The sequence below is a fragment of the Neomonachus schauinslandi genome, chromosome 10 (genome assembly GCF_002201575.2).
Source record: "Neomonachus schauinslandi chromosome 10, ASM220157v2, whole genome shotgun sequence".
Taxonomy (NCBI): domain Eukaryota; kingdom Metazoa; phylum Chordata; class Mammalia; order Carnivora; family Phocidae; genus Neomonachus; species Neomonachus schauinslandi.
In genome coordinates, this window is record NC_058412.1 from 48,758,621 (window position 1) to 48,773,735 (window position 15,115).

Consider the following 15,115-nt stretch of genomic DNA (forward strand, 5'->3'; position numbering starts at 1 on the left):
CTATAAATTGCATGTGATTCCAACTGAAAAATCACAATATTTTTCACAGAATTTGACAAGTTGTTTATAAGCTTATTTGGAAAAGGAAATATAAAAGAAAAGCCAAAAAAAAAAAAGTGGAAAAAATGAGTTTTGGGTTTTTTTAACCCAACTGTTATATAAAAACTGCTGTAATTAAAACAAAAAAGTACTGGGGCGCCTGGGTGGCTCAGCTGGTTAAGCTTCTGCCTTCAGCTCAGGTAATGATCCCAGGGTCCTGGGATTGAGCCCCGTGTAAGGCTCCCTGCTCAGTGGGGAGTCTGCTTCTCCCTCAGCCCCTCCCCCCACCATGCTCCGTGCACATTCTCTCTCTAATAAATAAAATCTTAAAAAGAAAACAATAAAATACTGACACAGAATCAGACAATTCAATGGAACTGAAGAGAGGCTCTAGGATGCCCATGAGTATGTATTTATAAAATGCTTAAGGTAGAATTATAAACCATTTGGGAAACTATAAATAGTTGATAAACAGACTGGAAATAATAGGCTTTCTATCCAGGAAAAACTCAATCCCTATCAAATCATATACAAATATAAATCTTGAACAAATAGCCAAAAAATATATGTACAAATATGTCAATTACCACATCATTTATAATTACACAAAAATTGGAACTGTACATGTCCATCAATGGGAATCAGTTTAATTACAATAAACCTATAAAATGCAAGACTCTATAGCCCTGAAAAGGCTAAGATAGATGTGCTGACATGGAAAGATGCCCTCAACACATTAATGAGCAAATCAAAGAATACCCAAAATAAAGGATTGTACAAACACATTACTGCAGGAAAAGTAAGTTCATATACTCACTTTAAAGTCTGCAAAGAGGGGCGCCTGGGTGGCACAGTCGCTGGGGTCCTGGGATTGAGCCCCGCATCGGGCTCCCTGCTCAGCAGGAAGCCTGCTTCTCCCTCTCCCACTCCCCCTGCTTGTGTTCCCTCTCTCGCTGTGTGTCTCTGTCAAATAAATAAATAAAATCTTAAAAAAAAAGTACATGCATGCGTGTGTGTGTGTATGTGTGAATATTTAAAAAAAAATAAAGTCTGCAAAGATATGTATAAATTGGTAATAGAGATTACACCAGGATGGAGAAGAAATAGCAATTTTCAGTTTCTAATTTTTCTAATTTATATACTTTTATATTTTTTGACTTTGTGAAATGGGCATGTATTATTTTTATTTTTATTTAAAGTCCAAAAATGTATTGCCCATTTGGGGAAAAGAAAGAATAATAATATTGCTAGTGGTTTCTAGGTTGAACTCAAAATCCACCATCTCTCTGTCCCTGGCCTTTACTACTGCTCTCCATGGAGTCAAGGTAAAGGGTAAGAAAATCTATCCCCCGATGTGCAGCACCTTCTCCCTCCAGTGTGACCCCTGGGCCAAATAATTTCTCTGCTGGCTTCAACAAGTTCAGGCTGGGGTGCAGAGGGCTCCCCACCACACCAGACTCTGCTGAACCTGCAGAGGGGAAACTGTGCCTTCCCCGTTGGGATCATTGTTGCCCTATACCCTGAGCTCTGGGGGAATAAAGAAATGGATTTGCAGGGAAGCACTGGAGACTGTCTCCCAGAGATGCCCACGCTGTTTTTCCTGGTGCTATGAATCCCTCGCTCTTACCCTACTGTCCTGTCCATCCTAGCACACTCTTCACAGCCTCAGGGCACCAGTTGGGCCTTATCTTCCAGAACTGCATCAAAGAAGCACAGAGCAAGACTTGAACCTGCAGCCTTGACCAGCTCAGCTAGGCCATGAGCTCTGGGTCAAAATTTTATCTCCCTCCCCCTGCCCCTTCCCCTTCACTGTTCTTAGCTTCTCATTTCCTCTGCTGCTAATGCATGAGGCTCTTCTCAATACTACTAAAACTTCTATATGGGCCTAGGATATTCTCTGGTCCTAGGCAGTAAATTCAAACTGATCTTGTTTAGGTTAAAAAAAAAATTTTCCCCCCACAGGTCTGGCTGCTAAGCTGGTAAGCTATTACTAGGTCCCTGCCCAGTGGTTTGGAGACAAAGCCCCTAAAAGTAACCAAGTGCCTTCTCTGGCCCGCCATTCTTTCACAGCTAGTGAATCCCCCTTGTTGGGAGGAGAGGGAGCTGGGCTGCACCAGGACATGGTACTCTCACATTGGGTGTGCCATCAGCATCTCCTCAAGAGCACGAGCAGACATGAAATAGCAAAACCTGCAAGAGAGGCCACAGGAGAACTTAGAGAAAAAGTCATATTTTTAAATGTGTCTGTGATGATTAAAAAAAAAAAGTAGAAAAAGAAAAAATAGAGTGTCTTACAGATCCAACAGAGAATCTAGAAAAAGCACATACCAAATAAACCTAAGGAAAAGAAGACAATAAAGACTAAAGCAGAAATTCATGCTTTAGAAAACAGAAAGCTGGGGCTCCTGGCTGGCTCAGTCGGTTGAGTATGTGACTCTTGATCTCAGGGTCGTGAGTTCAAGCCCCACGTTGGGCATGGGGGAAAGAAAAAAGAAAAGAAAACAGAAAGCACAACTGACAAATCTATGTGCTTTTAAGTTACATAAAAAAAGAAATTAATGTACGATGTTAGAAATTAAGAAAGTGAAAAGAAATCACAGCTACTGAGGGAACTTAAGGGCAATAACCCTATACCCATGATGCTATTAAATTTGAAAAGAGATCACTTTCATAGAAAACACAAAGTAAATGTTTTGTAACAACAGCTACAGAAATTATAGGTCAATCTCCTTCACAAAAATAAATGCAAAACTCCCACGCTGACAAATCAAACAGCATGCTAAAAAAAAAAAAAAAATACCCCATTACCAAGTATGGAATATTCAAGGAATGTAAAGATAGTGCAATATTAAGAAATGCATTAACACAATTCATCCTATTAACAGGCAAAGGAGAAATATTTCACCTTCAAACCGTGTTAAATAGATGTGACAAAATGAAGCATCCACTACCAATAGGGAAAACCTTCTTAATAAAATGAAGCAAGAGGTGAATTCCCTAACATGACATAAAGACCCCAAACAATCAGCAATAGCACTAGAGACATTCATATTAGAGTGAAAGGGGGGGGCATCACTAAGGAGAACAATGGCCTCTGCTCACTAAACATTTGCCAAATGAATTTAACATGGAAGGACAGTCCTAGGAGAGGGGCGGTAGTCAACTGACAAGGGGATCGGCTCTGAAGTCAGCTCCACCTCCTGGAGAAATATCAGTCACACCACTGGCCTGAATCTCAGTTTTCTTATCTGAAAGGTGGGGGCTACTACCACCTGCCTCGAAGTTGTCACAAGAACTATGAAAACTTGGCCCCACGCACCACACACATGTTAAGTGCTCAAGCAACAATACTACAGCTAGTAATATGTAGGGTAAAGCGGGCGATACCGCAGCAGGACTCCATTTTTATAAACAACAGAAAATTAGCAGTTCACTCTGGAACAACCTGAGGTTAGGGGCCCTGATCCCCATGCAGTTGAAAATCTGCATAGAGCTTCTGACTTCCCAAAAAGTGAACTACTAATAGCCTACCATTGGCAGGAAGCCTTACTGATAACAGAAACAGCTGATGACCACATATTTGATACATTATATGTATGACCTACTGTATCCTTACAAGACAGCTAAGAAAATGTTAAGAAAATCATAAGAAAAACACATGGACAGTACCATAATGTATTTACTGAAAAAAAAAAAATCCACATATAAGTGGACCCACACAGTTCAAACCCATGTTGTTCAAGGGTCAACTGTGTGCACAGAGTCAAGTCTGGAGGAACACTACTGAACAGTGGTTAACTGGGTTGTGAAATTATGGGCAAATTCCTCCCCTTCTGTCTATTTCTATTTTCTAATTTTTCCAAAGAACATGTATTATCTGTAAAATACAAAAAGAGACTAAAAAGCCAAAAAATGGTAACAGAGTTCTGGATTTAGCCAAGATCGAGGACTGGGCAAGGCTCATGGCCAAGGTGGTGGAGGAACTTTACAGGTGAGGGGGGAGCTGGTTACCCAGGGGAGGGGCTTGCGGGCCTCCTGAGCCCTGTGTCCTCTCGGCGGTGAAACCCACTCAGCTTCAGGCACCCCCACACAGCGCGTAGCCCAGCTCCTGGCGGAGGATGAGCTGAAGCCCTCTGGGGCCGAAGCCAGCACACAGTGCTGTACTACTGCATATCCTGACCTGACTTTGTGCAAATGACACAGAAATCCTGGATGATGGCAATGGGGTGAGAGTCCTCATTTCTTGAGCCAGGGGCTCGTTATGCAGATGTGTTTACTCTGTGAAAACTCACCCAGCTGCATACAGTATGTACCCTTTTGTGTGTATGCTGTATGTCAATAAAAAAATTTTTTTTTAATAATTAAAAACTCAGAGGAGAACACTCAGTTTCTGTCCTCTGCCACAGAGCTTCCCTCTTAAACTCTGGTTTTGATAAATATGAACTCATGGACCAGTTTCATGGAACAGAACATTCAATCCGGTATTTTGCCTGACATGTCTTGCTGTCTTCATTTTTCCCGACTCTTTACTGATTACTACTAAAATTATCAATGGACAAGAAAAAAATTCTGGGGCAGTCAGGGAGACACAGGAAAGCCAAACTGGATGAAGCAGCACACACCTGCATCACCTGAGTAGTCCTGAAAAATGCTAGCACCCAGGCTCTACTCCAGACAAATTACATCAGCCTCTCAGGGGCTGGGCCCCGGCACTGATATTTTCTTTTTTAAAAACTGCCCAGATGATTCTAGTATGCAGCGGCACGGAGAACCACTGAACTAGCTGAACCGGAGGGACTGGCCCCAGGCACTCTCTCAAGCAAGCTTCAGCATGCTTGTCCCGGTGGAGGCTGTGGGGGTGGCAGCAAGCGTTTAGGGCCGAAGTGCCCTGGCACCCTCCCAGGTCCTCCTCCACGTCCCATGACCCCCAGGCCCCAGGCAGAGACCAGGGGGGACCCATGCCCCCACAGGAAGAAGGCAGCCTCTGGAAGGGTGGGAGAGGAGCTTCCCAAGGGTTGGACACAGAGTCCTGGGCGCTGGCTCCCAGCCAAGTGTTCAGAGTGCTCTGGACCACTTGCCAGTACAGCCCCAAAACATGTACCACTCCAACCACACAACCCCTAGAGCTAAGCCCTAACTACTACTCAGGGTCCGAATGACACCACCGGGAACCCACAGCTGGAAACCAGGAAACCGAGGAAAAATAACAGTGAGAAGAAAGGCCACAGGGCAGAGGTCAGCGTATAGCTCAACCACCACATCAGGGAGAAGTGGCAGGGCCAGTGAGGCAGGGATGCCACACGGACCACCTGCCCAGAGTTTCCAACACTCATCTCTGGGACCCCATACCACCCTCATCTTGCATCCACTCTACCTAAATGTGTGAGAGGAACCCACAGGTCTGACCAAAGCAGATGGCTATCGTGGCCCAGCAGCCAGCCCCACAGCATCTTATAAGCTCCTAGATAACTGACATAAGGAGTCCCTGGCCTATACCCCACAAAGCAGTCCCCTCAAAGGCCCCCTCTGCTCAGTCTAGAACTTAGGGCTAAGCTCAAAGCACACGGGGTGAGAGTGGGCATAGGCTGAGGCCATGAACAGTGTTCTAGGATGGAGAACACAGCAGGAGAAGAGAAAGGGATGTGTTGCACCAGGAAAAACAGAATGGACATCTCTGGGGCACAGCTTCCCCACTCCACTGAAAATCCATCTCTGTGTGCCCCCCACACAGCTCAGGGTGTAGGGTAACAACGATCCCACTTGGAAAGGCAGCCTCCCCTCTCTGGGTCCAACAGAGCCTGGGGGTCAGAGGGTGTTCCCTGTACCCAGCTTGCACTTGTTCAAGCCAGTAGAGAAATGATTTGGCCCAGGGGACCTGGGCCTTGGCCCACACTCTAGGGAGAAGGTGGTGCAGAATCTGTCTGGGGATGCAGACAGGACTCTCAGCCCAGAACCCTTCCAGGGTCTCTGCCTCTGCTCTAGTTACTGGTCTCCCTATACCCTCCACCTTATGCAGAGGAACCAGCAGGAATCAGGGATGAAAACTTCCTAAGATATAGGATGGTGGATGGGCAGAAATAGCTCCTTCAGTAAACTCCATCTGTGTAGCAGGGCTGGGAACCAAGGCCCACAGGCTAAAAGAGCAGACTCTGGGGGAGGAGAACACTGAGGGGGAGGGGACGTGGGTGCCTGCTGCGGAAGAGGCAAAGCAGGAAAACTCAGTCAATAGGGCAGGGAGTTTAGGAGCTCACTGTCAGGGACAAGTTGCAAACCCTTTCAATGTCTTTGTTTCCTCCGCAAAGCCCATGAGGTTAGGATTACATGTGAAAAATGCTTGGAGGCGGGGTTGAGAAATCCAATTACTTAAGCACCAAGGGCACAAGAGTTCCAGGCCACAGAGGTAACCAGGATTTGCTCAGACCCTAATCTTACCGTCCTTGGGATGTTTGCCTCCTAAGGAATATTTCTGCAGCAGGACAGTGTCACCTATGTCTTAGCCCCTGCCCTACTCTCCTCAAGGATGAGGCAGCTGCGGTAGTAGGAAATTGGTATTTTTATTTTTATTTTTTGTCTAGTCTTTAGCATCCTACATGAAAAGACCGAAGATCCTCAGCAGAAAAAAACAAGTTTTACAGAGTGTGTAGGGGGGAAAGCGGGATAAAGTAGGAAGGAAAATGTCCAAACTATAGCCATCAAAAATACTGGGGGGCACCTGGGTGGCTCAGTTGGTTAAGCGACTGCCTTCGGCTCAGGTCATGATCCTGGAGTCCCGGGATCGAGTCCCGCATCGGGCTCCCTGCTCGGCGGGGAGCCTGCTTCTCCCTCTGACCCTCCTCCCTCTCATGCTCTCTGTATCTCATTCTCTCTCTCTCAAATAAATAAATAAAATCTTTAAAAAAAAAAAAAAATACTGGGATGTTTGTCCTCACAGAAACTAGCGCAGAGTCTGTGACCAGCCCCCAGACGAGAAGAGCTATATCTCTGAAGACTGAGAGCCGCCACATGGAAAAAGCTCAAAAGTCAAGGTACCCTGCCTGAGACAATGGAGCTTTAGCATCTTGTAGGGCCCAAGTCCACTCTGGCATCTACAGGAGACCTGGCCTCTCCCTAACCGTTCTCTTCCTCTAAGGCCCGCGGTACACACATGCGCACACGCGTACACACACACACACACACTCCTGCCCCTTCAGGGGGCTCCGCAGGCTCTGACTCCTCTCCATCAGAATCTGAGACTCACAGAGAAGAAAGGGCAAACTGCAGGCATCCTTATCTACAGAAGCTGAGAGGCAGGTAAGTCTTTCGAGGTCCTTGGAAAGAATCTCTGGGATAGTAAGATCTCTACTCTTCCACGCGTCCTCCAGATGGACGGTACAGAAGAGAGGGGAAGTCCTGTCCAGAAAGGGGCAGGGGGAGGGGGTCAAAACAGAGACCCTCTGCTTTCCCAGAAGCAAAGTTCAAAAATAATGCAGTTGAAGACGTGGCCCGTAAACTGTGGATCACCAGTCCACCGCAACTTCTAAAGCCATCCCAGCTATTTGCACCTGCCACAACAAGCAAGAGCGTGTTCGCCGGACACGCCTCATCCAGTGGCTCCCAGACCGGTCTGGATGGTGCTGAGCTCCCAAGGTGAGCCATGCCTGGCACAAGCCGCAAACTCCCTATACAAACAAAGTAAGGCTATGTTTCCATCTGCAACATTTTGGGAATGAAGGGAAAAAAAAAAAAGAAAACTGGCACTTTGCCACATTTCGGTTGAGAAAAACTAACTTTGGTAACCCCTTCATTTCACAAAGAAAACTAAAGTCCTGGAACATTAAGTGCCCCCACACCTAATGCACAGGAGCAGAGTGGGGAACAGAGAGGAGAAGAAACCAGACAATTGCACTTCCCAGCTTCCTCCTTTTAGCCGGTGGTCTCCATGGGAACCCCGAGGCAGGCCGGGCTGCAGGATCCACACACTCGAACTGAGTAGAAGGTGATTCAGGATTCAAGGTGGACCGCCAGGGCATGATGTTTCCGTCCTGCTTGACCTGAATCTCAGACACACCACATCTATAACCAACAATTTTTCCTTTCAAAACTAAGCTTTCTTCCCAACTCTTTCATTCCTGACCCTACTACCCTAATCTGCAAGCACCAGATTCCAGAAACACTTACTCAAAACAAGGCTGGCATGTGGATTCTTCCTGCAAAGTCCCTTGAGGTCCACTGAGCCAGTGATGAAAGCAAATATAAAGAGCTAGGAGCTAGGCACAGCTGGGAGCAAAGGGTTTGGTCCGCCACGTGCAAGTTCACAGCCCCAAACACAAAGATCAAAAGCCTTCGCTTCATAAAAAACAAAACTTGCCAGTGCTGGTTTTCCCAGTCTGAGTTAGGATTTTTGCTAATTTTGTCAATGTCTCTTGCTTTCTGTGGTACTGTGAAGAACAAATAAGGACTTATTTTTCAGGATCTAGTACTGTACCTGAAACATGGTAAATGCTCATAAATGTTGAAAGACAAAGGGAGAGGAAAAGGGGAGATAAAACAAGTAGGATCATAGTCCTGGATAGCATGATAATCAATAGATTTTTTTTTTAAAGATTTTATTTATTTATTCGACAGAGAGAGTGAGAGAGTACAAGCAGGGAGGAGGAGTAGAGGGAGAGAGAGAAGCAGGCTTCCTGCTGAGTAGGGAGCCTGATGCGGGGCTCGATCCCAAGACCCTGAGATCATGACCTGAGCCGAAGGCAGACACTTAACCATCTGAGCCACCCAGGCGCCCGATAATCAATAGATTTTCACCATCTGGGCCATGCTGGTCCCCTATTTGTCCCAAGGCTTCCTAAACTAACCCCCAAGGAAGCCACCTCCTTCTCAGAAGCTGCACACATGCTGGGAACAAGGGGGAGTCCTCAGCTGACTACCAGATGCAAGAGTGTGAGAGGAAATGAGGCCAAAGGCCCAAGAGGTCAGGGTGGGAAAGAGAGCTGGGAGACCCGGAAGCTGAGCCAAACCAAAGCCCCTCCCCATGCTCCCTGCCCCCACCTCCACTGAGCCAAACCCCTTGCTACAGCCTCAGGGGTATGGGAGGGGACTTGGCAGGACCACAAAGATCATTTCTAGCAGCTGGGGGGAGCCCGGAGCCTAGGCCCCTCCTCAGTAAACCCAGCAAGTGGGCCACTGGAGCCCTCACTGTGATCCCTGCGGGCGGCTCCCGGGCCCCTGCACTGTGGCAGGCAGGAAGGCTCTGTCCCTTTGGCTCGCTCACATATCTATCCTGCACTGTCCTCTCAATGGTTCAGAAGGCACTGGGGTCACTAAGGAGGTGGGGCTGAGCTCTGGGACTCTAACTACTGTCCTTATCACGCATGGAGGGGGGGAAGCACGAGCTCTCTCTAGCTCTCTCTCTCTTCTCTCTCTCAGCATTCCCAAAGTCAACTCTGTGTTTGGTTCCCTTCCTGCTCTAGCCTGACACGCTCACCTGCGTCCTTATCTCCCCAAGTTCACTGCTGCTTGAAAACTTACCTCAGAGAAAAAGAGTTTCTGCTAGACCCTCACCAAGGGCTGGAGAGTAGGAAGAACAGGCAAGGAAGAACTAGTAGGAGTCACCCACGGTGTGTGGATCACAGATCCTCGACAAAGGGGCATTTCTGCAGTGGTCCAAAGGAGAGACAGGAGGCAGAGATCCCGGGCACAGTCCCAAAATAGTTTCCAGACATCCTCAGCCAGTCAAGGATTCCCATGGGGCAGAGCGTGGGAGCAGCGTGGGAGCCCGAAAGCAGGGGTGGCCTGGAGCTCTCGGCACTGGGCACTCACTCCTGTCCAGGCTGCCAAGAAGGAGGCGGTGGCAACAGTGTGTGCTATGGCATGTTCCTTGGGCTATCATGGGTAGACACATAACACACTAGCCAGCAAAATGACAAATTGCGTTTATCAAGCTCAGCTCTGTGCCTGTGCTAGGCATTACACACACCCTACGGCACGGATGTACCTGAAACTCTGGCTGGACTGCACACAGCAGACGAGCGTATTCCCACTGCGTGCTGCACACCACTCACTCACCCATGAGGTTTACCCGTCTTGCACCCATCCTGTGGGAACACAGACTGGGACAAGTGACGCCCCCTTGTCCCGTGTCCCAGAGTCTTGGCCTGATCTCAGAATGAGCTCACGCACCAGACACATCTTCCTACACCACGACCTGCTGAGGGAAGAGGATCTGGTAACACTGCCTCATTGGGGTATGTGGGACACGGCACCCGATTGGCCACCTAAGGAAACTCCATGTGAGGGAAAGGTGGCACCAGGAATGGGGGGGGGGGGCAGGCGGGGGCGGGGGAGTGTCAGATCTGAGCGCTTGTTGGCAATGCCCAAGCCGGGCCAAGAGGAGGCTAGGATTCTCAGACAGACAGCTCAACAATAAAAACAAGCACAGACACAATCTCAGAACTTCAAAAACACAGCCGGCTCAGGCCCTACGCTGAGAAGGGGGAAGGAGGAAGATGTGCTTAGAAGGCTTCCTCTGCTTTTTCAAGGAGCCTCTGCCGCATGCCCACAACACCAAAGGTTGAGGCATCAGGCTGAGCGCTTCCGGAAGCACTGCAGGGCCAGCAGAACACAGGCAGGGAGAAACGGAGAACGGGCTTGGGAAGAACTGAAGAGAAGCCATCGCTAGGCAGGAGGGGGGTGCTTTGGGGAGTAAACAAACCTGCCAGCAGGCCTTCCTCCAGCAGAGAGGGAAGCTCTGGCTGACAAGGCCGGAAACACAGAGAGGGAGGGAGCTGCCTCTGCCCTGAGCCCATCTGTCCTCATCCCCTTGTCCTGTCCTCCCCAGGGTGGGGGGCAGAACAGGTGCACTGCATGATCTCCATGCCCACAGCCCCCAACAGCACACACACTGCTTACAGCTCCCCCAGGCAGCAGTGGGAGGCCAGGGAAGGAAGTGGAGGTGGAACCGGGGGTTCTGCTCTGGAGAAGGGAGCGAGTGAGCTCACAGCTCTCTCCTTCCCACCCACAGCACCGCCAGTATCAACCACCCTCTGCTTCCCTCGGGGGCCGCCCACTGCTCCCAGCCTCACCAAGGCCTGCCCAGCTCCCCAGGGGAGCTAATGCCACCTGGCTCTTCTTCCCCCAGAACGGGGCTTCAGAAGCAAAATTCATGCCCTCCGCCAAGCACTTCCTTGCCTCAAGTTCCTTGGTAGGAGGCCAGGGAACCACCCCGGCTCCTGATCCACCCAGCAGCCGCCTCGCCCAGGAGCCCCCATCCCACGTGGGGAAGCAGAGCCCCTCCCCGCCAGCGTCCCCACCCAGTCAGTGAGGCGGCAGGGCGCTACTTCCAGCACCTCCACAGAGCTTCCCACAGCTTTCCCAGGAAGCGGCAGGAGGACTGCCAAGGACCAAAGTCTAAAAGCCTCCGGGGACTTCAGCAGCTTGTCCACCTGCTACCCAAGCCACCTGATTCCCACAGCTCCCGAGGGCTCCGAGGGCCAAAGGGGAAAGTAGGGCTGAGGCAGGGGCAGGGACAGGCTCCCTCCCCCATCCGGCCCCTGCCCTGATAGTCCCCACACTCCTTCTCCAGCCTCTCTGCTCTCAACTTGAGAGGCAGCCACGTGAAGCTGCCTCCCGCTCAGTTTTCCCCACCCTGGGCCAGCAGAGGATACTGCTGAGTAATCCCAAACACTCAGCGGGTCCCCAGCCCTGAAAAGAGGGGCAAAGCCCAAGAAAACCTGGTCCTTGCCAACGCGAGAGGAACATCTGTATTCCCTAGTAATGGTTGAGACCCCACCAGATTCTGCCCTGCTCTGCCCCAAAAACCCCAGTCCTGGCCCTCAGACGATCACAGTGCCCCCTTCTCTGCTTCCCACGCACCTGGTAACATTCCCTTCCCAGTCCCCCAGACACCAAGCTGCACAGAGTAACAACAGCCGCCCGACGGATTCCCAGTCATGATGTTGCATCAGCCCCCACCCTACCCAAAATATCCTCACCCCCACCACCTCCTCTCCTCTCCAGCCATCTCCATGGTGACAGCAGCATGACTAATGACACCCTATCAGCTTCAGACTCAGGAGCACAATCCCCCCTCACCCCCCCCCAGGGCGCCCCGGGATTTCTGCAGGTTGGATGCAAACCAACAGCACCAGGGACATTCTCTAGAGATTTCCAGAGGCAAGGGTGGGGAGTGGGTTGCATGTATTAAAAAAAAAACAAACAAAAAAAAACAGTTCAACAAACCCAATCCCAACAGCACCCAAACCATCCAGCTGAGAAAGCAAAAAGAATCCAAACAAAACCCACACAGGCCTGAGAATTCATTGGTCGCCCACACCCCCGCCACCCCTCCCCCTCAGCTGCTGCTACACACACAGTGGGAGATTAAGGGATCACCAGAGGAGACCCTTTATTTTTATCCAATCCAGTCAAACACTTCACCCCCACCACACACGCGCACACACACACATGCGCGCGCGCAGACACACAAGCGCGCGCGCGCGCAGACACACACACACACACACACACACACACAAGGTACCTTGACAGCAGCCCCTTGTCCCCACGGCCCGGCTCCTTCACCAGCCTTTATTTCCACCTGCAAAAGAAGCCAGAAAGACTGATGAGCCAGGCAGACACCAGGAAAGAAGCAAAGTCCTTCGGCTGCACAGCCCCAGCACCGCTGCAGGGGAAGGAGGAGAACCGGAGGGAGGGGGCCGCCGAAAGAAAGGATAGCAGGGACCATCTTCCTGGCTCCAGCTGCCGCCCAGACTCTTGGTGGATGGGCTCATTCGCCTTCCCGTGTTTTTGTTTTCATTTCTCCTTTTTCCACCCTCCCGAGATCCAGGAGGGCACTGCCCCTCCTCCTGAGTCCTGTCTGGCCTCGTCCCTCCCCGCCCTGCCCGCTCTACCTCGGCCGGCCTCCTCTGGTGCATCGGCCGGCGGGCCTCCCATTATCCCCGCCGGAGCACACGGAGGGAGGCACTGCAGAGGAGGCGGCGGCCAGCTGCCGGCTTGGCTCCCCTCCCCGCCGCCGGCGAGGCTGGTGTGGAGGGGGCGGCGCGCTCGCCAGCCAATCCCCGTGGCCCGCCGGGCGGCGGGGGCAGGGCCGCCGGGGGGTGCTGGACCTGCCCAGCCGGGAGGCGGGGGCGCCGCCAAGGGTGCCGCGGTGCTGCGCTGGCTGCAGCCCAGGTCTGCCGCCGCTCCCTGGCAGGCCGGGGATCCCGGGGCACCCCGCTTCCTCCTGAGCAGGGGACCCTGAAGGTAATACCCAAGGCGTCCTCTGCATCTCCAGGGTCAAAGAGGGCAGACGGCGCCCGGGGTCGAGCTGGGGTGGACTGGTGGGATTCCCCCTCCAGCCCCTCTGTCACCCCAGGACACCAGCATACTGCCTCATCCTAGCAGCAGCGAAAACAGTGCCAGGTGCTAGGATAAGAGCAGGAGGAGTGACAACCTCCGTCATCTTCCAGGAAGGAGAAACAGAAAAAAAGTCTTGGCAGTATGAACCTTTACCCCATTTTTGCAGATGAGGAAACAAGGCAAGACAAGTAAAGGAACTTACCCAAGGTGACAACAGCTAGAACACAGCAGGGCTGGGACTCCAAGCCAGATCCATCTGGCTCTACAGACCAGACTCTTAACCGTGACACACAGTCCTGCTCCTCCCTCCCTCTAGCGCCCACCTCGGAAAACAGACTGCTTGAAGCCCACACTGCTGTGGTTCAAAGCCTCACCAAGTCAGCCTTGCCCCCCCCATACACACAAACACCCACACCTCACCCTAGATCCCTCATCGCTCATGCCTGAACACACCCCACCCTATCCAGACAGCCTCTGCCACCACCACTAGGATGTTTCCTCCTCTCTCAGAAAGGCCATAGAAGGTGGCCCTCCAGGTCCTCGGCGCCCCCCAGACCTCAGGGCTTCCCATCCCTGGGAAAGGCTGAAGAGGTGACCTAGACCCCAAGAGGTCTGGCCTCCACTTCCCAGACTCTGAGCCTTTGAACGCTACAACACCCAGGAGAAGAGAAGAATGGCAGGAGGAGAAAGAATAGAATGGGGAGAGGAAGGTCTTAACAAACCACTCCTCGATTTCATTTCCTGGGCATTCCTGGGCACACCCTGCTGCACCCTATCCACTCCCTGTAGCTGAATACCCCCGAAGTTACCACCTCCTGGGAAGGGGACAGCCACAGACTCTGGTGCTCGCACGTCTGGTTGAGTTCCTGGCTCCATCACCAGCCAGCCGCAGCACCATGGTTGTGTTACTTTACCTCTCTTAACCTCACTTGTCTCTTCTGTAGAATGGAACTACAAACACCAGCTAAGCCCTGCACAGTCAGGAGGCTTCTACAAAGAAAGGTAGCATGGCGCCCGCCACATGTCCGAGCAGAGCGAGCCACCATCACTCTGAATTTTGGGGGGGAGCTCACCGTGTGCTACTTCTCATCTCACAGATGAAGGTGCTGAGGCCACAGAAAAGAGGTAACTGGTAGAACTGGTTAGGATGTGTGGGAGCCTCTGTTTCAGTGACCTGCCCAGTTGCTGCCCCCTCCATGGGGTCCCAAGCTGATACTCAGAATGGGAGGAGCTGCCTTGGCCTCTGGTGAGGAGACTCCAAGAAGCACTAGGGCCCACACCTGCCTCACCCCTGGGGACAAAGGGCAGCCCTGCTGGCTCCTCTCCAGGGTAGGCAACAAGGCGAGGCAAGGAGCAGGGTCCTACACCACGGCTCGAGATGGGAAACGGCTTCTGCACCCCCAAAGCTCTTACCTTGGCCAGGCCAAGAGAAGTCCCCTCTTTACTCTGGTCCCCAGCACCCCTGCCCCCCCCCCGCCCCACACACACACACGGTTGGCTGCTGGATAAGAGTGACTAACACTGCTTGGACAGTAACAGTTAACACTGTTGCCGCTGCGGCTGCCACAGTTTATCAAGCCCCTGCTGAGTCCCAGGCCCTGTGCCAGTTACCGCTGTAGGAGCATCTGACTGAGCGTCTGACTTACTCCACACACAACCTTGCCGCTCGTGGGGAAGCGGATGAGAGATGTTAAGTCACTTGTCCAGCAACACACAGCTGGTGAGGAGTGAGCTAGAATTCCAA

General features: G+C 51.4%; 1 protein-coding gene across 4 annotated transcripts in view; it reads right to left on the reverse strand.

The window, feature by feature from the left end:
• TET3 (tet methylcytosine dioxygenase 3) overlaps positions 1-15,115 on the reverse strand; it is a 96,999-nt gene that overhangs the window by 69,610 nt on the left and 12,274 nt on the right. Inside the window, exons 1-2 of one of the 4 annotated variants that reach the window (XM_021699249.2) lie at positions 13,574-13,665; positions 12,554-12,610 (exon numbers count right to left, since the gene is read on the reverse strand). Coding sequence is in view for 2 of the 4 variants with exons in the window: in XM_021699248.2 (XP_021554923.1) it covers positions 12,554-12,610; positions 12,924-12,947 (81 nt within the window). In the remaining 2 variants the exon portion in view is untranslated. Of the gene's footprint in view, positions 1-11,889; positions 11,904-12,553; positions 12,611-12,923; positions 13,011-13,573; positions 13,666-15,115 lie in introns of those variants that run through there. The other 3 variants (XM_021699248.2, XM_021699247.2, XM_021699250.2) reach the window with 3 other exon arrangements.